Genomic DNA, 26,488 nt, shown 5'->3' with positions numbered 1-26,488 from the left:
CTGTCGGGTACCGCCCCGCGGGGAGGTGGCCGGGGAGCAGGGGGGCACTGACGGGAGACGACGCCTACAGTGTGACAGCCATGGCAACGCAGGGCACACAGGGGGACACACCTGAGGGCCCAGCTCCCGTATGGGGACACCTCTGACAGTGCCACATGGCAGTGCCACGCTGGCACCCAGCTGCTAAAGGGGGACACCCAGCAGTGACAGCCCAGCGCCCATCGGAGCCATCCCTGTGGCTGCAGCCCCCATATGGGGACGCCCAGCAGCCCGATAGGCACAGCGCCTGGCAGGGCCATCCCAGCACCCTGGTGACACTGAGCCCATCTGTGGACCCAGCACCCACAAAGTGGCCCCTCCTGGCAGCGCTGTGCTGCAGACACAGCACCCATATGGTGACACCCCGTGCTGGTGGCACTCCGGGGACCCAGTGCCCACATGGTGCCACCCACCTGCCATTACCTCCCATGACTCACCCGCAGCAGACATCTGCTAAAGCCCAGAATTATCCACGGCTCCCTCCACCGAGTGCCCCCCCAGTGTGACACAAAGCAGAGGGGACAGCAGACGAAGCCCCCCACACCCCCACACCACCTCCATCCTCCCCCAGTTCGGGGTCCCCCCCAGCTGCACTGGTGCAGGCAGACAGACGAGGAGGATACAGCTGCCACCCCCCCAGCTCGGGGACAGCCCCACTGCCACCCGGCTGTGACGGGACGGAAGCCACCCCCGGGGGGGGGACACTTACAACAGGTGTGATTGCGCTGTGCCTCAGTTTCCCTATAGCAGGGCACATGGCTTTACCCACCCCGGCAGCAATGAGCTCCTGGGGGGTGTGAGCCCCACGCTGTGGGGTTTTGGCCACCCCGTGGGCGCAGGGCCAGCCCACCCAGCTCAACCCGCTGCCACGTGCCCGCACACACCAGCATAGAGAAAAACAAACCCAGAAGCAGCAAAGGAAGGAGTGGCAGAGGGACGCGGCAAGGAGGAGGAGGAGGAAGAAGCAGCAGCGGGGCCTCGCTGCCTCTCCGGAGTTGCGGGCTGCTCCATCAGCCCCCAGCCCACCCCCCTGCAAGCTGCCATGGCCAAAAGCACCTCGCTGTACTGCCGGCTGGTGGAGGGGAAGGAGCTGCCCGCCAAGGACGTGTGAGTGCTGCTGGGGATCTCTGCCCCACACCCAGGGGGCACGGGGCACTGGGGGGTGCTGAGCTCTGCCCACAGTCTGGGGGCTTCCTGCCTTCAGCCCTAATGGCTGGGGCTCATTTCACTCAGGAGGGGGTCTGCTGATGGCTGGGGGTCCCCTTTGTAAGAAGCCCTGCACCCTTGGGATGCCCCCTCACTGCCCCCCATCCAGCAACCCACATAGCTGCTGGGGTCACTGCATATAGCAGGGTCCCATCTGGGGCTGCAGTACCTCTTCTGGGGCCCCACAACTGGCAGAGCATCCCTTTGGGGGGGGGGGGGGGGTTCCATCATCACACACAACCCTCAGCCGGGAGGACACTGGGCACCCCTTGGGTGTGCTGGCTGTGAACCAATACCCAGCCCTCACCCTGGGGAACCAGCTCTGCTTATCCACCTTGCTGCAAAGGGTTAAGCCCAGGCAGAGGCTGGTGTCACCATGTCACCATGTCACCGTGACACCTTCCCAGCCCCACGCCCTGACACAGGGAAGTGGGTTGCTACAGAAACTCAGGCATGGCTGCACCGCTGGCACAGACACCCAGGGACACAGGAATGTGTGGTTGAGGTGACACCGGGGTCCCCAAGCTCAAAATGCACCAGGAAAAGATGCTGTCCCCAAGCAGGGCATCCAGCTGAGACCGGGCAGCTCAGCGCACCCATGGCCATGGATTTTGTGGCCAGTGCCCTGGTGAACCCTTGGGGTGCTCGTCTCAGGGAACACCATGTGGTGCTGGACCCCCTGTGTCTCCTTTTTCCTCCTAGCTCCGGCTCCAGCGATCCCTACTGTGTGGTCAAGGTGGACAATGAGGTGGTGGCCAGGTAGGTGACCATGGGGAGAGGACACAGGGTCTGGATGGAATGCCCATGGTGCCCATGGGGGTCATCTGCCCACAGAACAGCCACAGTGTGGAGAAGCCTGAACCCATTTTGGGGTGAGGAGTTCACCCTGCGCCTGCCCAGCGGCTTCCACGGCCTCACCATCTATGTGCTGGATGAAGACACCATCGGGTAGGGGGCAGTGGGGCTGGTGGCTGCGGGTGGGCAGTGGGGTCAGCACCACTCTGGGGTGGCCATCCCCATCAGTGTCACCCTGCAGGCACGATGATGTGATCGGCAAAGTGTCGCTGAGCCACCAGCAGATCTCAGCACAGCCACGGGGTGAGCAGGGACACGGGGAGTATGGGGGGCACGGGGAGTATGGGGGGCATGGGGCTCATCCCCATACTGGGGGTGCCCAACCGGTGCCCCTCTTCTTAGGCATTGACAGCTGGCTCAGCCTGGCACCTGTGCGCCCTGACCAGGAGGTGCAGGGTGAGATCCACCTGGAGGTGAGGGTGTCTGAGCAGGGCCACCCGCGGGTGTTGCGCTGCCACCTCATCGCAGCCAGGTGAGGGTTGTGTCCCCACTAAGGTTAGTGTCGGGTTCAGCTGGGTGGGGGGGAAACTGAGGCAGCCCCACTGCCTCTGGAGGAGATTGGGATGGGGCTGCTCTATGCGTGTATATGTGTGCCCATGTGTGCATGCATGAGTGTGCACACGTGTGTGTGTTTGTGTGCCCGCACGTGTGGCTGCCAGACCGGAGGCTGTTGGCAGAGCAGCATCCCGCTGCCATGGAGACCAAAGTGGCTGCTATGGCAACAGGATGGCCATGGGGACAGCCAGAAGGGACAGCAGCATCCCCGCTGTGCCCTGTGCCCCCAGGGACCAGCTGCCAGCATCTCCCCCCTGCTGCCACCTGACACACAGGGGCCTCACTGCAACAATGGCGACACAAGGGGACAGGGGACCATGCCGAAGGGGCCAGATACCCACGGCATCCCCCTGACCCCCATCCTCCCACAGGGACCTGGCTCCCCGGGACCCCTCGGGCACCTCAGACCCCTTTGTCCGTGTGTCGTGCTGTGGGCACACGCAGGAGACAGCCGTGAGTCAGGGGTTGAGTTCAGGGGTGGCAAGGGGTGCCCAGAGGCTGGGGCTCTGCCCCCTGCTACCACTGCCCTGTCCCCAGCAGGTGATTAAGAAGACCCGCTTCCCACACTGGGATGAGGTGCTGGAGTTTGAGCTGGCAGAGGATGAGCCAGGGGACAGCGTGCTGAGCGTGGAGGTGTGGGACTGGGACATCGTGGGCAAGAATGACTTCCTGGGACAGGTGAGATCCAGATGCATGTGTTACCGGTGATGCTCTGTGCCCCCCAGCTCACTCCCTGCCTACATACTCCAGGTAGAGGTACCCCTGGATGCATCGGGTCCCACAGAGGGCTGGTTCCAGCTCCTGCCCTTCCCCAGCAGCACCGAGGAGCCAGGGTGAGTGTGGGGCAATGGAGGATGGAGAGTGACAGGACGAGGGGCAGAGTGCAGCCATGGCTCCCCCATCATGCTGTCACTGTAGGGGACAGCTGGGCTCCCTGCGGCTGACGGTGCGGCTGCTGGAGGACATGGTCCTGCCCCAGCACTGCTACCAGCCCCTCATCCAGCTCCTGGCCGAGCCCCTCTGCTGCCCAGGCCAGGTGGGTGCTGCGGGCTGGGGACACACTTGTGCTACTTGTCCCCATGGTGTGTGACATCCCCATGGCCTCCCCGCAGCCCGCAGCCAGCACAGCACTGGCTGTCCTGGAGGAGGTGACCTCAGGGGACAGCAGGCAGGACGTGGCCACCAAGCTGGTGAAGGTCTTCCTGGCTCAGGATCTGGCCGTGCCCTTCCTAGACTATGTCATCACCCGTGAGCTGAGCAGAACCAGTAAGTACAGGGGGCAGACCAGTACGTGCAGATCCGGAGCCTGCTGTGAAGCCACCAAAGGGGAGGGCACGCTGAGGACAGCTGGGGCACTGCCATGGCTCACGGTGGGCTCCCTCCCAGCGGACCCCAATACCCTTTTCCGCTCCAACTCTTTGGCCTCCAAGTCCGTGGAGCAGTTCTTAAAGGTGAGCTCGGGAGGGGACTTCACTCCAGCACTCTGCGATGGCTTCAGGACATGGCACAGTGCTGGGGACAGCATGGGGACAGCATGGGGCCAGCATGGGGACAGCATGGGGACCTCCTGCCCCCTGCAGGCAGTGGGGCTGCCCTACCTGCACGCGGTCCTGAAGCCGGTGGTGAACCGCATTTTCGAGGAGAAGAAGTACGTGGAGCTGGACCCCTGCAAGATGGAGCTGAGCCGCGGCAGGTGAGTGCGGGGATGCGTCTCCATCTCGGTGTCACCCGTGGGCCACCTCCGCGGTCACGAGCTGGCGGTGTCCCCGCAGGAGGATCTCCTTCAAGGGGTCCCTGTCAGAAGCCCAGGTGCGAGAGAGCAGCCTGGAGCTGCTGCAGGGCTACCTGGGGGACACGGTGGATACCATCGTGGGCTCGGTGGACAAGTGCCCCCTGCTGATGAGGGCGGCCTTCAAGCAGCTCCGCAGGCGGGTGGAGGAGCGCTTCCCCTCAGCGCAGCACGAGGTGGGGGTTCCTGTGGGGCTGGGAGGGCAGCGCAGCGCTGGGTGCTGAGCTCTGTCCTTGTGCAGGAGGTGCAGTACGTTGCCATCAGTGGATTCCTCTTCCTCCGCTTCTTCGCCCCTGCCGTGCTCACCCCGAAGCTCTTTGGGCTGCGGGAGCAGCACGCTGAGCCCCGCATTGGGCGCACGCTCCTGCTTCTTGCCAAGGTGCTCAGGGGAACGGGGACATGGTGGGGGGAACTCGGGAAGGGATGGGGATTTGGGGCAGGGATGAGGCACCGAGGAGGGACAGGGAGCTGAAGGAAAGATGTGGGACTGAGGAGGGATAGGGATGACATGGAAAGACCGGGACAATAGGGGAAATGGGGACACCAAAAGGGATGGGGACACCAGGATGGGTGAGGACCTCAGAGGGTCAGGGAAACCCTGGAGAAGAATGGGGCATCAGGGTGGGACTGGGATGGCCAGGAGGGATGGGGACCAGGGAGGGGATGGAGACCCTGCAGGAGAATGGGGTACCAGGGAGGGATGGGACCCCGAAGAGGGACAGTGGCCTGAAGGATGGATGGAGGACCAAGGAAGGATGGGGTTGCCATGGAAAGACGGGGAACATAGTGGAGCGGGGGGGGGGGAGGGAGGAATGGGAACCCTGGAAAGGACCCTGAGGAAGGATCAGGACCCTGGGAAGGGATAAGGCAGCAGGAAGGGATGGGACCCCAAAGAGGGACAGAGACCTGAAGGAAGATGTGGGACCAAGGAGAGATGTGGATGTCATAGCAGGACAGTGAACATAGGGAGGAACGGGGAACACAGAAGGGATGTGGACACCAGAAGGGGTGAAGACCCCAGAGGCGATGAGGATGGGAAGGGGACCCCAGAGAGGCTGGAAGACCTTTGGGGGGGGAACAGGGATCTCAGGAGAGGACAGAGACCCCAAGAAGTGACAAGGACCCCAAGGAGGGCAAAGCCTTTCCTGCCCCCATTCCATGTGCCATGAGCTGGTTTGTTCCCACTGGGGATGAGATATCACCAGCCACGTCACCATGCACTAAACACTGGGCAGCAACCAGGGTTGTCACCCCACCACCTTGTGCTGCTCTATTTCCCCATTTTCCTCCCCAAATCCCACTCCCACGGGGCAGGCACTGCAGAGCATCGGCAACCTGGGGCTGCAACCAGGCAAAGAGCCCTGGATGACCCCGCTGCACACCATCATACTGCCCAGCATCACTCGTGTCAGAGCGTTCCTGGACAGCCTCATTGACGTGGATGGCACTCAGGGTGAGCAGGCATGGTGGGCACTGCAGAATCCCCCCCATCCTGGGGATATCTCCCATATCCTAAGGGATGGGGTCCCCTTTGGAGCATCCTTGCGCTGTGGGTGGTGGTGGTGGTACCCCAAAGTGATGTCGCTGTCTCCATGCCACGGCCACAGCCACAGCGGGTGAGGGGATGGTGTCAGTGGTGCCTTTCAGTCCCTCGGCCACAATCAAGGAGGGTTTCCTGCACACGAGGGAGGCAGAGGAGCCCTCCCTGCTGCCCCGCTTCGCCTTCAAGAAGCGCTACTTCAGGCTCAGTGCTCAGGCTCTGTCCTACTCCAAGTCCCCCGAGTGCCAGGTGGGTGCTGCCCGCGCTCCCCATGCCCTGTCCCAAGGTGCTGGGCTGTGGGCACAGTGACATGCGGTGTTGTGGGGTCTCCAGGAGCACAGCTGCATCCCAGTGGAGCACATCCGGGCGGTGGAGCGCGTGGATGAGGGCACGTTCCCACAGCCCCACATCATGCAGGTGGTGGCACAGGATGGCACTGGGCAGCTGCGCACCACCTACATCCAGTGTAAGGTGGGGACATCCCCATCCCAGCACCACCAGGACCACAGCACTCCTGGCTGCCCCTCACCCAACAGTCAGTGTGTGGGGGAAATGGGGGCGGCCTCAGTCCCAAGTCCTGCTGTACTGGGAACACTGGGGTATCAGATGTTAGTACTACTGGGGTCACTGGGGTGCCAGCCCCTCCCATGCTGGGATCAGTAGGGTATGCAGCTGTAATCTGTAGTGGAGTTCACTGTGCTATCAGCTCTCGTTGTATTGGGGTCACTGGGGTATCCAGTAATACCTATACTGGGATCACTGGGGTACCAGCCCTATATACAATAGGATCGACAGGTAGCACCCATATCTGTACTGGGTTAATGAGGTACCAGTACCCTGCCTGTACTGGGATCTACACTGAGGTCATTAGGGTACCAGCTCTGTATTGGGGTCAGTGGTGTACAGACCTGTCTGTACTGGGATCAATATTGGGTCACTGGGATTCTAGCCCTGTTCCCAAGTGCCACCACCCCAACAACTCCTACCTGTGCCATCAAACTGTCCTTCAGGGTCCCCAGCCCCCACTGCCCCGTGCCACCCCCTAAGCCCCCCCTGGAGATGCTACATGGGGAACCAAGGCCCATGGTGCTGCCCCACACTTTGGGTGCCATCACCACGTGTGGGTGCCCCTCTGTGTCCCCGCAGAGCGCCCCGGAGCTGTGGCAGTGGCTGTGGGCGCTGCGTCAGGCCAGCAGTGCCAATGGGGCCATGCTGCCCACCTGCCACCCCGGCACCTTCCGCACCACCCGCTGGACCTGCTGCCTGCAGCCCAACCGAGCCGGTAATGGGGACAGCGGGGACACAAGGGGATCTATCCCCAGTGGATCCTCCCCACCCAACCCCACACTCTCCCCACAGCTCCCGGCTGCAGCCGGACCCACTGCGCGGTGGCGCTGGATGAATGGAGTGACCCACTGGACCCGGCGGCGGCAGCACAGAGCATCTATGGGCACCTCCGGCGTGCGGGGACACGGCTGTGGTGAGGCCACGTCCTGTGGGTGTCATCCCCCCATTAAGGGCGCACTCAGTGTCCTCGTCCTGCAGGGAGGTGCTGGCAGAACACAGCGCGGCGGGGCAGAGCGCGGAGCTGGAGCCGGGAGGTAGGAGGGCACGGGGGGCAGGGGGAGCGTGGGGGGCCGTGTGGGATCAGCTGCAGTGCTGTGCACACTCACGATGCACACACAGGCACACGGGTACGAGCTTTGCATGCACACTTGCACACATGCATGTACACATGCACAGTTGCATGTGTGCCCCCTATGCACCCACGCACACCCACGTGCACACACACACGCACCCGAGACCCCTATTTCCTCCACCAGGGGACAGCAAACCCCCACGGCCGCACGCACACGAGGCCCCACCCCTGGGCTGCACACGCATGCTCCCAGCCGCACGCGGAGGCACGCGTGGATACACGAGTGGGTGCACACAGCCACGGGCACCCACGCACACGACCTGCACCAAGCAGGACGTGTCAGCGTGGGGAGAAGAAGGGGTGAGAGGAGACACAGCGGGTGGGACGGGGAGGCCCGTGGCTGTCACGAGTGGGTGCCGGGCGTCGCGAGTGGGAACGTTGATTCTGCGCGGCTTCAGGCGGAGCCGTCGCGTTGCGGCTGCGGGCGGTGCTGAGCGACCTGGATGTGGCCCACGAAGCCTTCGCCCGCCGTGACCGCGGCTCGAGCCCCCCCACGGACACGGAGAAGGACGCGGCCACGGCCACGTGAAGAGAACTACGGCACAGACAGACCTGGGACAGAGCCCAGTGCGGCCCCACCGAGCACCCTGCCCTATGGCGGCGCGGCACGGGGACACGAGTGGGTGGCGCGGCGACGCCGGGACGCTGCGGTGTATTCCTTAACACAGAGACGTACACATGGCACCGGCTGCACGCGGCTCCGTGGGGCACCGGGTGGGCGGAGAGGAAAGCGCCGCGTTGCTGGCGGCCGGGCGGGGGACGGGGACACGAGGCGGGTGGCACCGTGGGATGAGCCCACGCGGTGCCGGCGGCGAAGCGGCGGGGACGGTGACACGAGGATCCAGGGGACGGCGGGGAGCCCCCGAGCGTGGGCTCAGTCCTTGAGGGTGGCCTCGGAGACGCCCTGCGCCAGCAGCTCGGCCAGGACGTTGTCCAGGTAGTTGGGGTCGGGGTAGCCGTGACCCGTCAGGTTGGAGCCAAACTCCGTCTTGTGGTGGATCTCATTCCAAACCACCGTGTCCGATTCTCCCGTGGTGTTGGAGGTGCCGATGGTGAAGATGAGCCGCCGGTCCCACGCCACGATCAGCAGCTTCAGCACCTTGGGGACGGCCACCGCTGCGTCCCACCCCACGGCACGGCCACCCCAATGTCCCAACCCAGTGTCCCAACCCATATGGCCACGTCCCCTCCCCGTGCCACCCCTGGGGACGCGGAGCTGCTCACCTTCCTGCCCTTCTCGCTGTCAGGCAGGTAGCAGTGCCGTGGGAAGCCACGGGCAGTGAACTTCTTGCCAGGGTTGGGGTGCTCTGGACCCTTCGGTGGGGACAGCAGAGGGGTGAGTGGGCGGCGTGGGGACACCCAGCCGTGGGGTGGGGGCCGTGGGGGGGCTCACCTGGATGCCGGTGGGGATGTCATAGACTATCCGGATGGTTTTGGAGTCGGTGTAACCCGGGAGGGAATGGGGGATGAGGTGGAACTCCATCTTCCCGGGGGGCTGCGTGCCCGTCTTCTCCCCATAGATGGCCTTGCAGGTGGGGCACTGCAAGCTGCCGTCCTGCAGGGACAACCGCGGTGGGCGCTCAGCCCCTGCCGTGTGCCCGCACACCCCGTGTCCGTGTCGGCTCTCACCTTGTTGCCGTTGTTGTACATGGCCACGAGGCACAGCAGGTGGTACATGTGCCCGCACTTGCCCAGCTTGCCCACCAGCTCCGGCTTGATGCCGCGGTGACTCAGGACACCCTCATAACCCGAGGAGGTGACCAACCTCTCCATGCAGATGGTGCAGTCCTGGTGGGGACACGGGTCACCCCATGGGCATCACACCAGGCTCTGTGCCCACCCCCTGCCCCCTGCAGTGCCAGCTCACCTCATCCGGAGGGGTCTTCACCTTCTGGATGTAGCGACGCACCACATCCTCTGGGTTCTTGCCTGCCATGGATAGGGCTGTCCATCAGATCCCGGCCCCACAAACCCTCCCTGCCACCCGCTGCCTCTAACATGGGGACAGTAACAGGGAGGAGGTGGCACAAAGGAGCCACGCACAGTGGCATTGCCTTATGCCCTGGGTGGCACGCTGCACTTCAGGCCATACCCCCAACGTTTCAGGTCCCACCCCACAGCGCCACTTGTGCCTCAGTTTCCCCCCCAGCGACTCCTTACTCCTTTTGAGGTGCTTCTTCTTGGTCTTCCTGCAGATGCCGCTGACCCCGGGCACAGGTTTGATGTCACTCTTGCTGACGGGCGGCGGGTGCAGGATGGGTTTGGGCGCACGGGTCAGGCAGACAGGCAGTCCAGCAGCACACATCAGGATGCCCGTCATCCCTGCACAGGGACAGGGATGTCTGTCTGTTCCTTCCATCCCTGGCCCAACCCCTGAGCACCCATAGGTGCTCTTTATGGGACCCCCACCCATTACCTGCCAGGGCGGGATGAACGGGGCCGGTGCCATTCAGGTTCTTGACCGGGAGGGCTGGCACCCTGCAAGAGACAGGAGGAACGTCCCCTGGGTCCTGTCCTCTCCACTGTGATAATTAGGGCAGCCAGGAGTGCATGTGAACAGGTGTCTGTACACCCATGCATGCATCCCCTCAGGTGTGCACCCATGTGTGCAAGGCTGCAAGGCTACAGCTTGGTGTGAGATGTGGGGTTGTGGGGACACATGAGAAGGTGGCTGGGGACACAGCAGGGATGTGGGGAGAGTGGGGACGGTGGGGGGTGGGTGGATGGACAGATGGATAGAGAGACAGATGGACCAAGATGAATCAGTATGTGGATGGATGGATGGGTGGATGGATGGGTGGATGGATGGGTGGATGGATGGGTGGATGGAGATGGCTGTGGGTGTCAGGGTGTGGGGAAAGCCCTCACATCCCTGTTCACAACCCAGCAGCCACAGCACAGAGAGGAGATCCAAACCCCTGGGAAGGGTCCATTGCACAGGGACCCTCCCTGCCCCCACAACAACCCCAGGCCATGCCACAGCCCAGCCTTGCCCCTACCTACAGTCCCTGCTCCCAGCTCCCAAGGCCACCCTCAGCCACATGAAAACCACACGAGGCAGTGGGGCCCTCATCCCTCTGGCCCCCTCCTACCTGTCCATGGGGACGCACAGCACGGGGGCTGCGTGCTGGCACGAGGATGGCTTGGCCCAGGACACGAAAGCGAAAGCAGCACATCAACAGAGGAAGGAAACACGCCGAGTGCTTGGTGACCCTGCATATGCCCCCCCTCTCCCCAGCTCTGTCATCCTTGTCCCCAGCCCTGACTGGCTGTGGGCTGTGGCTGTGAGCAGTGGGAGGGACACAGAGGCATGTCCCCACACTGCAGGGTGCTCCCTGTGCCCCTGACCCACAGGTGCTCCTGCAGCACACACCCCAAAGCGGAGCTGACACTGTCAGGATGTCACCACCACCACCCAGATGCGTCAAACTGCACCTCCCAGCACGAGGCCAGATCCTTCCTGCAGGGCAGGATGACACCACAGCTCCCCACAGCCACGGCCTCCATAGGGACCTGGTGGCACTGGGATACTCAGGAGTGACCCACCTCGTGCTGGACAACAGAGACACAATTCCCCCAGTAACTGGCACCTCATCTGCTCCAGCCAGCATGACACGGCATGGACTGGCACAACACGGCGCAGCATGGCACAGCATGGCAAGGCACAGCTTATGGTGATGGTGACACAGTGCCAGCACCAGTGAGGTGACAACTGGTGCTGCCAAACAACCTGACTGCACCTCCATGCCACCCCCCCACACTGTGAGCCCACCCCAGGGTCACCATATGCGTCCCCATGCCAGCTTACCCAGGGGGCACCGTGGTGCGGGCGCTACCACCAGCCCCCCGCTGCGTGCCGGGCCGGTTGAGGTTATTGAGGCCAGGCAGCTGCACGGTGCTGGCCGTGCTCTGGCTGCACCCGAAAGCCCCAGCAGGAACCCTGGGTGCCTCCCCCTTGGCTGTGCCACCTGCCGATGGCCACAGTGTCGCACCAGCAAAGGTGCTGCTCTGCCGCACCGGCACCGTCCCCGTGCCGCCGTACAGCTTGCGGCGCTGCGAGGCCAGGATGGCGTTGGATGCCGCCCGGGTGCTGTTGACCAGCAGGCACTGGTGGCACGAGCAGGGCTGCCCCGTGCTGCTGCCCACCGGCCACGACTGAGACTTGGGGATGGAGCCCATGGTCAGTGGGTACGCCAGGTCCATGCGGCGCCGCAGCCGGCGCCGGCGCTGAGTCTGCCGGTTCATCTGCGACATGCTGCTGAAGTAGATGAGGTAGCAGAAGCCCAGGGAGGAGAGATCCACCCAGGGGTGCTGTTTCTCGTACGCACGCTGGATGGTGATGCCCACGTCCATGTCATAGGGGGTCCAGGAGCCGCTGTCATTCTCCCACTCCCACACCATCACCTTTGCCCGGTGCAGAGGACGGGTCATAGAAGTTCCTGCGCACCGGCCGCATGGTGCCTGCGGGGACACGGCGCTCAGCACCGTCACACTGCTGTCATCCCCCAGACAGACCCCCCCAGCAGCTCACCCCCAGCACTGCGCCCCTCTCCTCGCTCAGCCACACGCTGCGCTCCCATCCCCAGCCGGCTGCACTGCCTGGCCCTATTAACGACTCTAATCAGGGTCATTAATCACCGCCCAGCCCAGCTGCCGCCAGGTGCTGAGGCAGCGCTGCCTGCAGCCCCATGGGGTCTGTGCCCCCGCCGCAGCCCAGCAGGTCCTCACCTGAGTCAGCTGCACGCTCACATCACCATCCAGCTCCAGTCCTGCATCCCACTTGTGTCCACACCCCAAATCTCACTGCTGGCTCACAGCCATACACTGCTCACATCCATGTCCTGCATCCTGCTGCCCACTGCTGTCAACATCCCAAATCCCACTTGCTCTCTTGTGTCTACATCCCAACTCCCACTGCCACTCACATCCCTCATCCCAGTGCCCAATCCCAACCACATCTCACTCACATCCATGTCCTGCACCTGCTGCCCACCCCACCTCCCTCCCCACATCCCCTTGTACCCAGCCCACCATACCCATATCCCACTGATACCCATACCCTGCATCTCCTGTCCCACTCACATCCACATCCCAGCCCCACTGATGCCTGCATCTCACCCCAGCTGTGTGCACATCCTGCAATCACACCTCCTGGCTGCTCAGAACAGGGTCACTCCATCTCACACACACCCCACCACATCCCAAGCCCACCCCACCATGGGCACATGTTCCCAGCAGCATCCAGAACCATCCTGGCCAGAGAATGGGACATTTAGGGACCTTGTAGATGAGCATTTCCCAGCAGGGGGTCCTGCACCATCTCAATCCATCCCCCATCCCAAGTAAGTCTCCTGGGGCGCAGCTGGCACAAGCTACTTTAGTGGGTCATGGTTAATGGGGTCTGGGCCGGGAGGCAGTGTGGGACAGGGCTTGATTTCCCTCGAGGGCACCTGTCCTGGTTGTGTGCTGCAGCCCTGCTCTTCAAGGGGTGGCACGTGGCCCCCACAGACCCCAAAGTGGGGCTGCCTGGTTCCCTTTGTCCCAACAGGACAACAGAAGGGAAGGAAAAGGAAGGGCAGGAGGAGACTTGTGGGAGCTGCATTGGGGTGGGGACAGACAGAAGGGGATGGACTGACAGGTGGGGAAGAGGGTGAGTTGAAAGAGGTGGATGGATGGAGGGATGGATGGATGGATGGATGGATGGATGGATGGATGGATGGATGGATGGATGGATGGATGGATGGAATAATGGATGGATGGAATAATGGATGGATGGTTGGATGGAATGACAAATATACATGGGGATGGATACCTTGATGGATACATGAACAGAGTGACAAGTATGTAAAGATACACTGGGATGGAAGGATGGATGGATGGACAGAATGACAATTATTCATTAGGATGGGTGGATTGATGGGTAATATAAATAGAATGACACACAGCAGATACATGCTCACTGGGATGGATGGATGGATGGATGGATGGATGGATGGATGGATGGATGGATGAGTGGGTGGGTGGATGGAGGGATGGATACATGGGACAAAGGAAGGAAGTAATGAAGCAATAAAGCAATGAAGCAAGGACACAGGAAGGAAGGATACAAAGACACATAGCTATGCCATGGAATGGCTGATGGATGGGCAGAGAACAAATGACTGCAGAAGAAGGAAGAGCAGTGCTGAAGGCCCTCCAACAAAGGCTCACAGAAAGGACAGACATACATCCACAGCCACTTCACCCCCAGTAGACCCCTGGCCAGCCATGTGCCCACCAACCCCCTGCCCTTACCCGTGTCCTGCCGGAACTGGTGCATGGACTGCAGGTCGATGACGTATGGTGCCAGCTGCACGTCCACCTGGCCCAGCACCACGCTGCCGCGGGCATCCTCCTTCAGCACGTTCTCGATGTGATGGCAGACAGCAGCTGAGTAGGGCCGCCAGCGTCCGTGCTCGTTCAGCCACTCCCAGACCACCACGCGGGCCAGGTTTTGGGGTGGGAACCCCAAAGTCCCAGAGCCCAGAAGGGCCCCCGTGCCCTGCCGTGCCATGGCTGGGGACAGTGGCTCAGAGCTGTGCCATGGCCAGGGGACAGACAATGTGGTGGCACCCACAGGGGTGGAAAGTCCTTGTCCCCACTGCAGAGCTCAGCAGGGGTGGGAGGTGGCACCCAGAACCCTGTGGCACCTGGTCCTGCTCCACCAGGGCCACCACCACGGCAGACTGGGGTGAGCCATCACTTGGCACAGGACACCGGGCACCATTAATCCTCCCTGCAGTGCTGGCACATCTCAGTGTCCCCAGTCTCAGTGGGGACAGGACACTCTCAGGTATCCCCTCCTCTTCTTTCCCCTGCTGTTCCAGCCGATGTCACTGGTTGCTCCAAGGCTCCGAGGGCATCACCTGCAAAGCAGGGCCACAGCTCCGCTCAGTCGCAGCCGAGGTGGCTGTGAGTGCTGCCACGCAGTGCTGCATCCCTGCCCTCCCCGGTGGCACCTTGGGGGACCGTCCCTCTCGCCCCGTGTGTCTGCAGCCAGACAGCGTGGCGGGCTGCCAGCCTCAGGTGTGACAGCAGAGAGGGGGACAGCGGGGACAAGCAGCGTGGGGACGATTGTCCTCAAGGATTTGGTGGGGGGGGGGGTGGCTCAAAAACCCGAGAAGCCCCACAGCAGCCGGCTGTGCGCCCGGGAACCCGCGGCCCTCCTGCTCATCCGGCGTTGATTTATGATCTGCACTGCAGGCATCGGGATGGGGTCAGCATGGACAGTGTGTCCTGAGCCCCCCACAACCCCCCAGGCAGCTCCTTGCCCACCAACACAGCCCCGTGGGCCCTGTGCAAGGGGTGGAAAGGGTTCAGCTGCATTGACAGCGAGCCACAGGCAGACAGACGGACACAGAGCCATGCGCTGGCACAGGGGACACAAACAGCAACGGGGACCTGCGCAGACAGACGGACGGACAAACAGACATACAGACGTAGGGCCCCACAGCAGCGTGACAACAAACAGTTGTACACACACACACACACAAGCAGACACGCACATCTGCGTGTGCATCCTTACACTCACCCGGCACCCCCAGCACCGCAGCAACCGGAGGGGCCCAAACCTCGGGGACACCCCCCGGGGACGAGACCCAGTACCACCCCCTCCCCGCTCCGCTCCCCACCTCGGTCCCCGGTCCATCGAGCGGCATGCGAAGCCGGGCCCATCCCCCGGTGCCCCCAGCGCACCATAACCCCGCCGCACGATATTCCCACTCCACGACAGCCCCCAGCGCGGACCCCCCCCGCCGCTCGGTGCCCCCCCGGCACCGCAATCCCAGCCATAACATCCCCGCTGCTCGGTCCCCCCGCTGCGCGGTGCCCCTCCCGTGTGCGCGGTACCCCCGGTGCCCGCCGCCCCCCGGTGCTCGCCGCTCTCCCTCCCCGCCATGGCCGCCGCCGCCCCGCATCGCCCCCGCCCCGCATCATCGCTACCTCCGGCGGCCGCAGCCGCAGCGGCCCCGCAGCAGCGGCGGCACCGGGAGCGGCGGCGGAGGGCGGCTGGAGAGGGGCCGGGAGGCGGCAGCGCTCCGCCGGCGCCTGGCAGCCACGGGCACGCGGGGACGCGGGGACGCGCGGCGGGGACGCGCGGCGGGGGGGATGCGGGAGCACGCTGAGACCTCAGCCGGGGGCTCCCACGCGCGAGGCGGCCAGGCGTGTCCTGTGGTGGCCTCGGGAACGGCCCCGCTCCCCCCCCTCGAGGCTCTCCCGTGGGACCAGTAGCGTGGGGAGAGACGCGCAGCGTGGCCGTCCTCGTGCTGGTCCTTCGTGGGGTCGCGGTGTGGGGATGTGGGGCTGGGACCTGGAGTCGGGGTGTGAAACTGGAGCGGGGATGTGGCGTGGGGACATGGAGCTGCGGTGGGACATGGGGACATGGAGCTGGGGTGGGACATGGGGTGGTGGAGCTGGAATAGGGCATGGGAGGATGGAGCTGGGACACGGCATGGGGATATTGAGCTGGGATGCGGCACAGAGACATGGAGCTGGGACAGGAACACAACAGGGGGACGTGGAGCTGGGACACGGCATGGGAACATTGAGATGGGATATGGACACAGAGCTAGGACAGGAACATGGAGATGGGACAGGAATGTGGCATGGGGACACGAAGATGGGATAGTGCATGGGGGTGTGGAATTAGGACAGGAACATGGCATGGGGACATGGAGCTGGGACATGTGTAGGGGCATGGAGGAGGGATGGGGGCATGGCACAGGGACCTGAAGACAGAGCAGGGACCTGGACATGGGACATGGAGTGTGGACACAGATGTGGGATGGAGTATGGAGCTAGAGCCAGGCCAGGGAGCAGGGCTACATGGGGGGACCATGCGAATGGGGGGGGCATGTGTGGGACCCTGCTCCACACTACAAAGGGGCCAGGACTCCCCACTGCCTCTGGGGAGACTTGTCCCATACAGACACTGGGCCCCCTGCACGCACATGCACCTCCAACTTCATGCACATATATGCACACACACTCACATGCATGCACACATGTATGCGCACAAGAGCATACACACACACAGACATGCACACATATGTACACATGCACACACATCACACATGCTCACACGCTGCCTGCAGGACCCCCCCCACACACACACGCCCCCCCCCACCCCCATCAGGGACCACCCACACACATTTGCTCTTTGCACGCCGCCGGCACACGGACCACACGCACATTATTTGCAAACAGCAGCCGGAAGCACAAGCAGAGCAGCACAAACACTGGGATGCACACAGCCCGGGGTAGCATATACACACACACACACACTGCTACCTGCATGCAAACACTGCTGAGTGCACAAGCATGCGTGTACTTGTGCACACACCTGGAAGGCTGTGGCACCCCGGGTGGATGGGCCCACCCCATGCATCCATATCCATGTTTCCATATCCATGTCCCTCCATATCCATGTCCTCCAGTCATATCCTCCCATCCATATCCCTGTTCCCTATATCCATGTCCCTCCATATCCATGTCCCCATATCTATCTCCACCCATCCCTAACCCCTATATCCATGTCCCCCATATGCATGTTCCCCCCCCACCCATCCCTCCATACCCCATATACCCCATATACCCCATATACCCCATATACCCCATATACCCCATATACCCCATATTGATTCACCCCTTATCCATGCTCCCATATCCATGTCCCTATCCATATCCCCTCATCCATGTCCCCATATCCATGTCTCCATATCCACGCCCCCCACATCCACGTTCCCTCATCTCTATCCCCCATATCTATGGCCCCATACCCAAGTTCTCCCATCCATATCCCCTATCCATACCCCCCCATTCATATCCCCCCACTCCCTTTCCCATTCTACCCCCCGACCCCCCAGGAGCCGCCCCCCACATCGCTCCCCCCACCCGCTACGAGGCGGAAGGCAGCGATGTGTGTGTGTAAGGGGGGGGTCCCTTCCTCCTCCCCCTCCATCCTCCATCCCTTCCCCTTCGCTCCTCCCCGCTCACGGAGCGCGGCCCCCGGTGCCCCGCTGAGCCGAGTGGAGCCGCGCGGAGCGGAACGGAGCATGGAGGGCCTCTCCCGGGGGGGGCACCGCTGCCCGCCCCTACCCCTGGCGATGGGGCTGTGCTGCTGCCTCCTGCTGCCGCCCGCTGCCGGCTCCTGGAGCGTGCAGCCCCGCAGGTACCGGCGCCGGGGGGAGGGGGGACACCGAGAGGGCAGTGAGAACGGGGGGCAATGAGGAGATGGGGGCATCGGGTATGGGGTGTATGGGAATCGGGAGCCGGGGGAGCGTTGGGTGGGGGGCACAGCGCGCTGGGGGCTTTGGGTGCAGGGCACTGTGATACCAGCACCGGAGAGCAGCGAGCGCTGGGTACGGGTGGTACCGGCAGCAATGGGGTCCGGGATCAGGCACTGGGGGTGCCAGCACCAGGGGTGAGCGGGGAGGAGGAGTGCTTTGGGGGGGGGTCTGAGTGCCAGGCATGGGGATGCAGCACCAGGGGGCTCTGGGTGTCACTGGGTGGGCACTGCATGGGGCTGGATGCTGGACACATGGGGGTGCCAACACCGCGGGGGGTGAAGGAACATTGGAGGCAGCAGGGAGGGGCTGCTTGGTGCGGAGCGGGGCTCTGGGTCTGCCGGGAGTGGGAAGGCTGTGGGGGTCACCAGGGCTGGCAGGGCTCAGCGGGGCTGCGGCCCCTGTGTATCCCTATGGTCCCTGTCCTGCCGGGGGCGGCGGGGGGGTTGTTTACAGGAAATCTTTGGCGCTGGCGGTGTCTCCAGCACCGGATTGCCGGGACCTCCCGGTTCCGCTCAGCTCGGCTCAGTGACGGGCAGAAGCTGCCTCATTTCCCCTTCCCCTCCTGGCCTAGCCCGGGCAGACCCCGTTACCTGACCACCCCCACGGGCCCACCCACGGGTCCCACATACACAGCGAAGGGCACGAAGCCGGGGGAAGGTGCCGGACCCAGAGCAGAGCCCGGGCACACTCAGTGCACGAATGGCCCCGCAGCGGGTGGGCTGGGTGAGCTGAGGCCATGCGAGCACCCACACGCCTCGCTGCTGGATCCTGCCCTGAGCTGTGGGGGTTCCCTCATTGCTGGCACCCACCACAACTTCCCTGCCAGCCGGAACGGGCCGGGGCGCATCCTCATCTCTATGGCACCGCCGGGGCTGGCATCATCCCCAACCCAAGACAGCCCTGGGGGGCATAGTACTGGGGGCAGTTGGACCCCCCCAGCCATCCCCATCGTTCCCGGTGGCTCAGTGTGCAGCTGGGATGCTGCCCAGCCACAAAGCCCTGTGCTGCCCCGCTGTGTCCCCCCGGCACAGCCCACACTATTGTTCCCCACGCTGCCACCAGCCACAGCCACCGCCTCCCCTGCAGGCACTAAAAGCTCCTTTTTCCACCCAAATTGTGGCTGTGCAGGCGGGGAAGGTGGCACACATCTTCAAGGGGGCTTGGGTCTTCCCTATAGGTCAGTGGGGGGGTTCCAGCTCTATGCTATTGGGCACTTGTGGAGCTCGGTTCTATCCTATGGGACACTCGGGGGACACTCTGGGGTCCCAGCTCTCTCCTTTGGGCATTTGGAGGTCCCATCTCCTCCCCATGGGTCACTTGTCAGGCACTGGTGAGTCCCAGCATTCCCCCATGGGGCACTTGGGGAGATTGGTTCTGTACTATGGGGCAACTGGGGGACACTGGGGGATTTGGTTCACACCTATAAGGATCTGGGAGGTCCCAGTTCTCCCCCATGGGGTACTTGGGAACCAATTTCCTCCCTGACATGGATGGCACTCATATCCCTCAACATAGCCTGCATGGGGACACCATGCTGGGGACACCCACCCATCTTCTCTTGCAGCAATTGGTGCTCCTACATGGTGACAAGGACGGTGACGTGCCTGGTGCAGAACGGCACCTCCCTGCAGCGTGTCTTCCAGGGCTGCCGCTGGCCACCGGGCTGCGGTGGGGGCAGGTGAGACCCCAGTGAGTGGTGGGAGCTGCAGCCATGGGGTGTCACCGGGGTGACATCAGTGCCTGCTCTGTGCCAGCAGCTACCGCACCGTCGTCCGGCCCGCGTACCGGGTGGCCTACAGGACACTGACGGCGCTGGAGTGGAAGTGCTGCCCTGGGCACAGCGGGGCCAACTGCGAGGAAGGTGGGACATGGTTCCAGCCCTTGGGGCAGGAGGGGCAGCTGAGAACTCCGACAGAGCAGGCAGGACATGGGTGGGTGGGTGGGTGGAATGGATGGTTAGATGAGAGAGAGGGAGGAGGAGAGGGAAGGAAGGAAGGAAGAAGGAAGAAGGAAGGAAGGAGTAGAAGGAAGGAAGATAGCGAAGGAAGCGAAGGAAGGAAGGAAGGAAGGAAGGAAGGAAGGAAGGAAGGAAGGGAAGGAGGAAGGAAGGAAGGAAGGAAGGAAGGAAGGAAGGAAGGAAAGGAAGGGGGGAAGGAAGAGGGGAAAAAGGAGGAAGGAAGGAAGGAAGGAAGGAAGGAAGGAAGGAAGGAAGGAAGGAAGGAAGGAAGGAAGGAAGGAAGGGAGGGAGGGAGGGAGGGAGGGAGGAAGGGAGGGAGGGAGAGATGTTCCTGTGGGTGGATGGATGGATGAATGGATGGAGGGAAGGAGGGAGGGAAGGAAGGAGGGGGAAAGGGAGGACTGAAGGATGAAGGGACGGATGTTCCTGTGGGTGAATGGGTGGATGGAGCGTGGAATTGACGGACGGATGGATGGATGGATGGATGGATGGATGGATGGATGGATGGATGGATGGATGGAGGGATGGATGGAGGGATGGAGGGAGGGAAGGATGAATGGATGGAGGGATGGGTAGACAAATTGGAGTTCTTGTAGGTGGGTAAGTGAATGGGTGGATTGACAGATGGATGTCTGTTCATCTAAGTGAGTGAATGGATGCTCCTGTGGGCTGGTGAGTGGGTGGATGGATGGACAGCTGGATGGTTGCATGCATGGATGGATGGATGGATGGTTGGACAGATAGATGTTCCTGTGTGCAGATGGGTGGGTTGATGAGAGGGCTGGCAGATCAATGGTTGGATGTCCAACCATGGGTGCAGGAAGGCATCAGTGGAAGGCTGGTTGGATGTTCTGTGTGGGGGTGGCACCCGGAGGGACACACCACTGGGTGGGTGAGGAGGTGGGTATATGGGTGGACAACCCTCTGCAGGTGGGTGGGCAGATGGATGGTTGGACAGCAGTGCCAATGGGCAGATAGATGGAAAAGCAGATGGACGGGGTGTCAGTGGGGGATGGATGGATGGACATTCCTGTGGCTGGGTGGATGTGCCCATAAGGGGATGCCTGTCTGTCTGCCTGCCTGCCTGTCTGTCCCTGTGTGCAGCCGGGCAGCTGCGCCTATGCACAGTGAATGAATGGGTGCCAGCCTGTGCCATGCATGGTCCTTGGCAGCTGTCAGCCTCCGTTAGCAGGTGGGGGCTACACATCCCCAGCCCACCCCCAGAGCATGGGGCCAGCTGGGTGGCAACAGCACGAGGGTGGCAGAGCCTCTTCTCCTCCTCCTCTGTGCGTGCTTCAGCTCTCCCCTCCTCCTCCTCCTCACCATTGGCTGAGTGCCCCACATCTGGGCCTGCTTAGGGCTGTGCTGGCTGTCCCCAGCAGCCTTGGTGGTGGCCGTGCCAGGGTGTGGTGACAGTGTGGGGGGGCTCGGTGACATGGATCTGCTCCAGCCCCTTCTGTGCTATGCTGTGTTCTCACTTCCCCTTAGTGGGACCCCACATTGTGGTCCTCCTGAGCTGGGGATGGGGAGAGCTGGTCTGTGGTATTGGGGTCTAGGGATGGGGAGCATGGGGTCACTGGATCAGGACCATCGTTGGGATTGGGAAGATCTGACTGGTGGGCATGGGTGGGTTTGGGGGAATCTGGCTCAGGGTTATGGGGCAGACTGAGGGGATCTGGAGCGCTATAATGGATGGCTGGGTGTGGAGGCTCTGGCCTTTGGCCATGGATGGGATTCAGGGCACATGGCTTAGCGCTGTGTGGTGAGTTGGAGGGGATCTGGCAGGCCATACAAGGGTGCAAGGGGAATATGATTCAGGGCCGTGGGTGGGTTTGGGGGGGTCTGTCCAAGGGCCATGACTAGGTTTGGGGCTCACCAGCAGCAAGGATGGGGCAGGAAGCAGCAGAACTCCCTACATCCCCCTCCCCACTTTGGGGTGAAGCACCACCTCTGGTGAGGGGGTTCTCCCACTGGCCCAGGGGGGTCCTGACACCCTCTCCCCTCACAGACCCCCACACCTTCCTCGCTCTGCGTGATGCTGCACGCCCCAGCACCGCCCCACGTCGCTCTCCCCTGCGCCCCACGGCTTTCTCAGGTGGGTGCAGCTCCTCGGTGCCCCACACCCCCAAAAACACCCTGAGGTCCTGGGTGCACCCCAAGCCCTGCACTGTCCCCTGCAGGGTGCCTGAACTGCAGTCACGTCGGGGAGCTGTCAGCACGCCTGGCCACCCTCGAGGCACAGGTGACCCCCCCCCACCATACCTCGATGGCCATGGGGACCTGGGGTGGCATCTCACAGTTCCCAGCACTGTCTCATCCGCAGGTGGCCCGGCTCTCAGTGGCAGAAGCCCCCACGTCCCCAACACCCAAAGGTGACAGCTTGGGTAGGAGTCCTGACACTGGGCAGCTCTGGGGGTCCCCAGCCGCACAGGGGAGCCCAGGGGATGAAGGTAAGGGTGGGTGGCTGTCCCACAACCCCCAGCACCCACTGGCATCGGTGGTGGCAGCGCCACCCAGTGCTGGAGAACAGATCCCCCCTGAGGATGCTGCTCCCTGCAGGCAGACCTGGTTCACGGGGACCCCCCGGCCCCTCTGGTCCCAAGGGTGATGCAGGAGGACGGGGACCCTCAGGCATTCCTGGAGTGAAGGGTCCATTGGGACCCCCAGGTAAGGGTATGCCCACTCAGTCTCCCAACTTCGTTAACCCCCATTGATCTTCACCCTCATCTTCCTCCCTGCAGGTCCCCCAGGTCCTCCCGGTCCCCCTGGCCATGACGGAGCCAGAGGTCTCCCTGGAGAAAAGGGATTGCCCGGCCCCCCCGGTCCCCCTGGGCCTCCTGCTCCTGTGGGGCCAGCCGTACCCTGGCTGACTGATCCGAGTAAGGATGGGGCTGAGGGTTCTGGGGGGCGAGTGGGGGCTGAACCCCAGCAGAGCAGCTGAACCCTCCCAGATCTGGGGCGTCATCACCAACCACCCCACCCTGACCTCTCCTGCAGGGGACCCGCTCCTCTCCAACACCTTCACTGAAGCAGCTGGGGGCATTGTGGGGCCCGCTGGCCCCCCTGGACCCATGGGGCCAATGGGTGAGTTCACCCCCATCACCCCCAAGCAGCAGCTCTCAGAGGGCACTATGCTGAGCCGTGTCCCCTCACTCTCCTTGCAGGACCCCCTGGCCCCCCAGGACCCATAGGTCTGCCCGGCCCCCCAGGGCCTGATGTAAGTCTGGGAGCAATTTGGGGGGGAGGGGGGGAGCACTTCAGAGGGCGCATCCCCAGTGCTGATGGCACCATCACTGTCACTGCATAGGGGAGAGCTGGGGCACCTGGAGCTGCCGGTCCCCGGGGAGACAAAGGCGACAGGGTGAGTGTAATGAGCTGGGGGGGTCTCAGCCAGCAACGAGCCTTGGGGGCAGGAGCACCCATATGTGGCTGTACCCCATATGCACCCCTTGATACTGACATGATCTGTTCCCCCCAGGGCCCCAAGGGAGAGCCAGGCAGCCGTGGGCAGGATGGAGCACAGGTACGTGGGCCCCCCAGGAATGGGGGCTGTGCTGGGGTGAAGGTGGGCCCTCTGCCCTCCCCCTCTGCCTCTCCTTCTCCTTTCTGTGTTTTAGGGCGAGCCGGGCCCCAAGGGCGAGCCGGGCGACAAGGGCACATGGGTGAGTGATGGGAGATATGGGGAGAGGGGTGGCATGTGGGAACCCAGATGCTTCATGTCCCTGGGACTCCAACAGCAGCATGGTGGTCCCAAGCTGTGAGCAACACTCATCGTGTGGCTGGGGTCCCAGGGATGGCACAGGGATCCCTAACTGTGCAAGTGCATGTCTTGTCCTCGGGACCTCAAGAACAGCATGAGGGTCCTCAAATGTGCTCAGCACTCACCTGGTGCCCCTGGCATCCCAATAACGTTACGGGGGTCCCCAGCTGCACCTTGTCCCTGAGACCTCAGGGGTGGCATGGGGGTCTCCAAATGTGCCCAGTGCTTGTGTTTCATCCTTGGGACCCCAATGTTCCTGGGTTGTGCTTGTTTTCCCACCCCATGGTGTGGCCCTACCCCCTGCCCCCCACATTCTGGGGGCTTAGGCAGGCAGCACTGGGCACATAGGGGGCAGTGGGGCTGGGGGTGTCCCTGGCTCCCCCCTGACTCCTTTCTTCCCTCCGCAGGGGGAGGGTTTACACCAGCTCCGCGAGGCTTTGAAGATTTTAGCAGAGAGGGTTTTAATCTTGGAAACAATGATTGGGCTCTATGGTGAGTAGGGGGAGCGCAGGAGGCAGCCACGGGGGGGCACAGGGGTCCCTCCATCCACGATGGGCTCCATTATGGGGAGCAGCAGGTGCCCCCTTCCCTGAGCCCCATGGGGACACATGTGTACCCCCATCCCCACACCAGGGGTGGCACTCCCCAGTGAGTGCCCCCTCCCTGGACCCATGGGGACAGGAGAGCCCCTCACATCCCCCTGGGACCATGGGAGACCCCACACCCTTTTGGGAGACCTGGCACCCCCAACGCTTGCACTGCACCCCCCGGCCCGGCTGCGCCCGCACTGTGCCATGGGGCAACCACGCTCTGCTCTGCTCTCTCACTCTCCACCAGGCCAGTAGCTTCCAAGCCCTGCTGCGGCAGCAGGCCCGCCTGGAGGTCCTGGCTAGAAGGGTCACCCTCCTGGAAGCCATCATCTGGCCAGGTAACTGCACCACCACCGCGTCAGACACCCCCCAGCAGTGGGGGGAGGGATGGAGAGGGACCCCAGAGCCACCCCTAGGAGAGACTGTTGGGCTGAGGGAGGCCCTGGAGATGCTCAAGGATCATGGAGGGACATTGAGACCTTTTTGGGCTGAGAGTGATGGCAGAGAGAATCACTTGCACCAAGGGGACCCTCCTGGGTTGAGGGAGGACTTGGATGTGTCCAAGGACCCAGGGGTTGCTCCAAGGGCTCAGGGAGCCCCAAGGAACAAGGGAGACCACAGAGCAAGTCTTTGACCGAGGGAGGCCATGGAGACACTCTTGGACCAAGGCAGACCTTGGAAATCCCCGAGGATCAAAGGAGAACTTGGAGCTTCTCTTGGGTTAAAGGGAGAATCTGGAGTCCCTCTTGGACCAAGGGAGACCATGGAGAGCTTCTTATGTTGAGGAAGGCCCATCAGGGTTGTTCTCCAAGGAGAACCAAGGAGGCACCGGAGCTCTTCTTGGTGCAAGAGATCCACCCAGTGCCCTTCTCAAACCAAGGGAGTCCCTGGTGGCCTTCCTGGGAGAGGGACACCAAGGGACACCTGGGGGCTCCCCAGGGATCAATGGGCCATGCAGACCATGGAGCTCCCAGGAACATCTCAAAGCCCAAAGGAGACCCTGGAGGAGCCCCCAGCCCCCTCACACTGAGGCTGACTCCATAACCAGCTGCCCCCTCCTGCTGTTCCCCCTTTCCAGCTGTGCTTTGCTGCAGGGGCTCTGTCCTCATCCCTGCGTGCCAACCGGGGGTGCCAGGCGGGGGGTCCTCATCCCTTGGGGTGTGGGGGTCATGCTGGGGTGGTAGTGGTGGGGGGACACTGTGAAGGGACACATGGAGCTGGGGGCACACCCAGGGCCAGCCGCCCCCTTCTGTCCCCAGTGTCAGAATGGGAGGTGTCTGGGTTGTTGGTGGCACTTGGGGACCTCATGGTGATGGAGACGTGGTGGGTTGGATCTTGTGGTGACAAGGATGTCCCAGTGCCAGGAGACCTCATGGGGGTGGAGGGACCTGGTGGTATGGGGACCCTACGGTGGGCAGCACCCAATGGGGGCACAGGGATCTGTGGGGATGATGTGGGACCCGACGGCCTCGAGACCCCACGGTGGCACAGGGGCCCCTGAGGACCATTTGGAGCTGTGACACCCCACACCCCACGGCCTCACAGCTCTCTCCTTTCCTCCTGCAGAACCAGAACCCGGCTCAGGCAGCGGCCCCGGGGGCCCACCAGCACCCAGCCCCCCCCGTGCCAAGCGTCGCCGCTCACCCCCCACCCACCAGGCTCTCCCTGGCCAGCCCTAAGAGTGCAGCCCCGCTGTGTCCCCGCTGTGTACATGGAGGTCCTGGTGCTACCCGGTGCCAATGCACCGGTCGGACCCCCCCAGCTTTTGGCCCTGCTGCTCTGCACCCCCGTGCTGGGGGGCACAGGGCCCCCACGGCCACCCCGGTGCTCGGGGGGCTGCATCCCGTGTGCCGTCCTGGCACTGCCTGGGCATTAAAGGTGTCCCCAGAGCCGTGTGTCACTGCTTGATGGGTGGGGACACGGGTGGGCGGCACCGAGGGGGGGACACCCATGGTATCCTATGACACCTATGGGACAATGGACACCCACACCGTGACACTCGTGGGACAAGCAATAGCAGCGTGTTGTCTGTGGGACACCCACACTGTGCCACGACACCCGTGGGACATCGCCCATAGCACGGCACCAGGGGGCACCCACAGCACAGCAGGGACACGCAGGGACACGCACTCACTGCTGTCACCAATGGGACACTCATAACGCACCACCAGTG

The 26,488-nt window shown here is 63.1% G+C and overlaps 3 protein-coding genes across 6 annotated transcripts; 2 read left to right on the top strand and 1 right to left on the bottom strand.

The window, feature by feature from the left end:
• The first annotated feature begins 249 nt into the window (after positions 1 to 249).
• On the top strand, positions 250 to 8,365 carry RASAL1 (RAS protein activator like 1). The gene is made up of 21 exons (XM_015878389.2): positions 250 to 1,146; positions 1,948 to 2,004; positions 2,080 to 2,193; positions 2,282 to 2,343; positions 2,443 to 2,572; positions 3,027 to 3,108; positions 3,196 to 3,333; positions 3,406 to 3,488; positions 3,574 to 3,691; positions 3,768 to 3,921; positions 4,042 to 4,106; positions 4,236 to 4,348; positions 4,428 to 4,620; positions 4,686 to 4,823; positions 5,759 to 5,897; positions 6,052 to 6,233; positions 6,318 to 6,455; positions 7,131 to 7,266; positions 7,344 to 7,464; positions 7,530 to 7,585; positions 8,082 to 8,365. Exons 1-21 carry the CDS (start codon positions 1,082 to 1,084, stop codon positions 8,210 to 8,212), a joined length of 2,415 nt encoding a protein of 804 aa, XP_015733875.1. The 5' UTR covers positions 250 to 1,081; the 3' UTR covers positions 8,213 to 8,365.
• On the bottom strand, positions 8,308 to 15,787 carry DTX1 (deltex E3 ubiquitin ligase 1). Its single transcript, XM_015878390.2, is given in 11 exon segments — positions 8,308 to 8,782; positions 8,908 to 8,997; positions 9,077 to 9,238; positions 9,313 to 9,471; positions 9,551 to 9,612; positions 9,844 to 10,005; positions 10,100 to 10,161; positions 11,492 to 12,084; positions 12,086 to 12,144; positions 13,978 to 14,588; positions 15,664 to 15,787. Coding segments are annotated over 10 exon segments (1,833 nt in total). The 5' UTR covers positions 14,237 to 14,588; positions 15,664 to 15,787; the 3' UTR covers positions 8,308 to 8,557.
• A 1,904-nt stretch (positions 15,788 to 17,691) lies between these two features.
• On the top strand, positions 17,692 to 26,204 carry EMID1 (EMI domain containing 1). Of its 4 annotated transcripts, XR_001558585.2 has the most exons (16): positions 17,692 to 17,890; positions 19,573 to 19,686; positions 19,763 to 19,869; positions 21,974 to 22,060; positions 22,146 to 22,207; positions 22,289 to 22,415; positions 22,525 to 22,632; positions 22,707 to 22,844; positions 22,963 to 23,049; positions 23,130 to 23,182; positions 23,273 to 23,326; positions 23,444 to 23,488; positions 23,583 to 23,627; positions 24,133 to 24,217; positions 24,563 to 24,653; positions 25,882 to 26,204. XR_001558585.2 is itself a non-coding variant. In XM_015878501.2 (15 exons), the coding sequence occupies exons 1-15, from the start codon at positions 17,775 to 17,777 to the stop codon at positions 25,992 to 25,994; spliced, it is 1,338 nt and encodes a 445-aa protein (XP_015733987.1). In that variant the 5' UTR covers positions 17,692 to 17,774; the 3' UTR covers positions 25,995 to 26,204. The 4 variants fall into 4 exon arrangements, 3 of the variants coding, with proteins under 3 accessions (XP_015733987.1, XP_015733986.1, XP_015733988.1); XM_015878501.2 differs by lacking the exon at positions 24,563 to 24,653 and having other exon boundaries at positions 19,766 to 19,869; XM_015878500.2 differs by lacking the exon at positions 24,563 to 24,653.
• The last annotated feature ends 284 nt before the right edge of the window (positions 26,205 to 26,488 follow it).

Source organism: Coturnix japonica, chromosome 15, assembly GCF_001577835.2.
Source record: "Coturnix japonica isolate 7356 chromosome 15, Coturnix japonica 2.1, whole genome shotgun sequence".
Taxonomy (NCBI): Eukaryota; Metazoa; Chordata; class Aves; order Galliformes; family Phasianidae; genus Coturnix; species Coturnix japonica.
This window is presented reverse-complemented; position numbering and strand designations above follow the sequence as displayed.

Bases quoted from the DNA above. Each gene is read 5' to 3' on its own strand.
- RASAL1 (XM_015878389.2), top strand. From the start codon at position 1,082: ATGGCCAAAAGCACCTCGCTGTACTGCCGGCTGGTGGAGGGGAAGGAG. The intron at 3,109-3,195 runs GTGAGTCAGGGG...TGTCCCCAGCAG, and splicing joins GGCACACGCAGGAGACAGCC to GTGATTAAGAAGACCCGCTT. The intron at 3,692-3,767 runs GTGGGTGCTGCG...GCCTCCCCGCAG, and splicing joins CCCTCTGCTGCCCAGGCCAG to CCCGCAGCCAGCACAGCACT.
- EMID1 (XM_015878500.2), top strand. From the start codon at position 17,775: ATGGAGGGCCTCTCCCGGGGGGGGCACCGCTGCCCGCCCCTACCCCTG. The intron at 22,208-22,288 runs GTGACCCCCCCC...TCTCATCCGCAG, and splicing joins TGGCCACCCTCGAGGCACAG to GTGGCCCGGCTCTCAGTGGC. The intron at 23,628-24,132 runs GTGAGTGATGGG...TTCCCTCCGCAG, and splicing joins CGGGCGACAAGGGCACATGG to GGGGAGGGTTTACACCAGCT.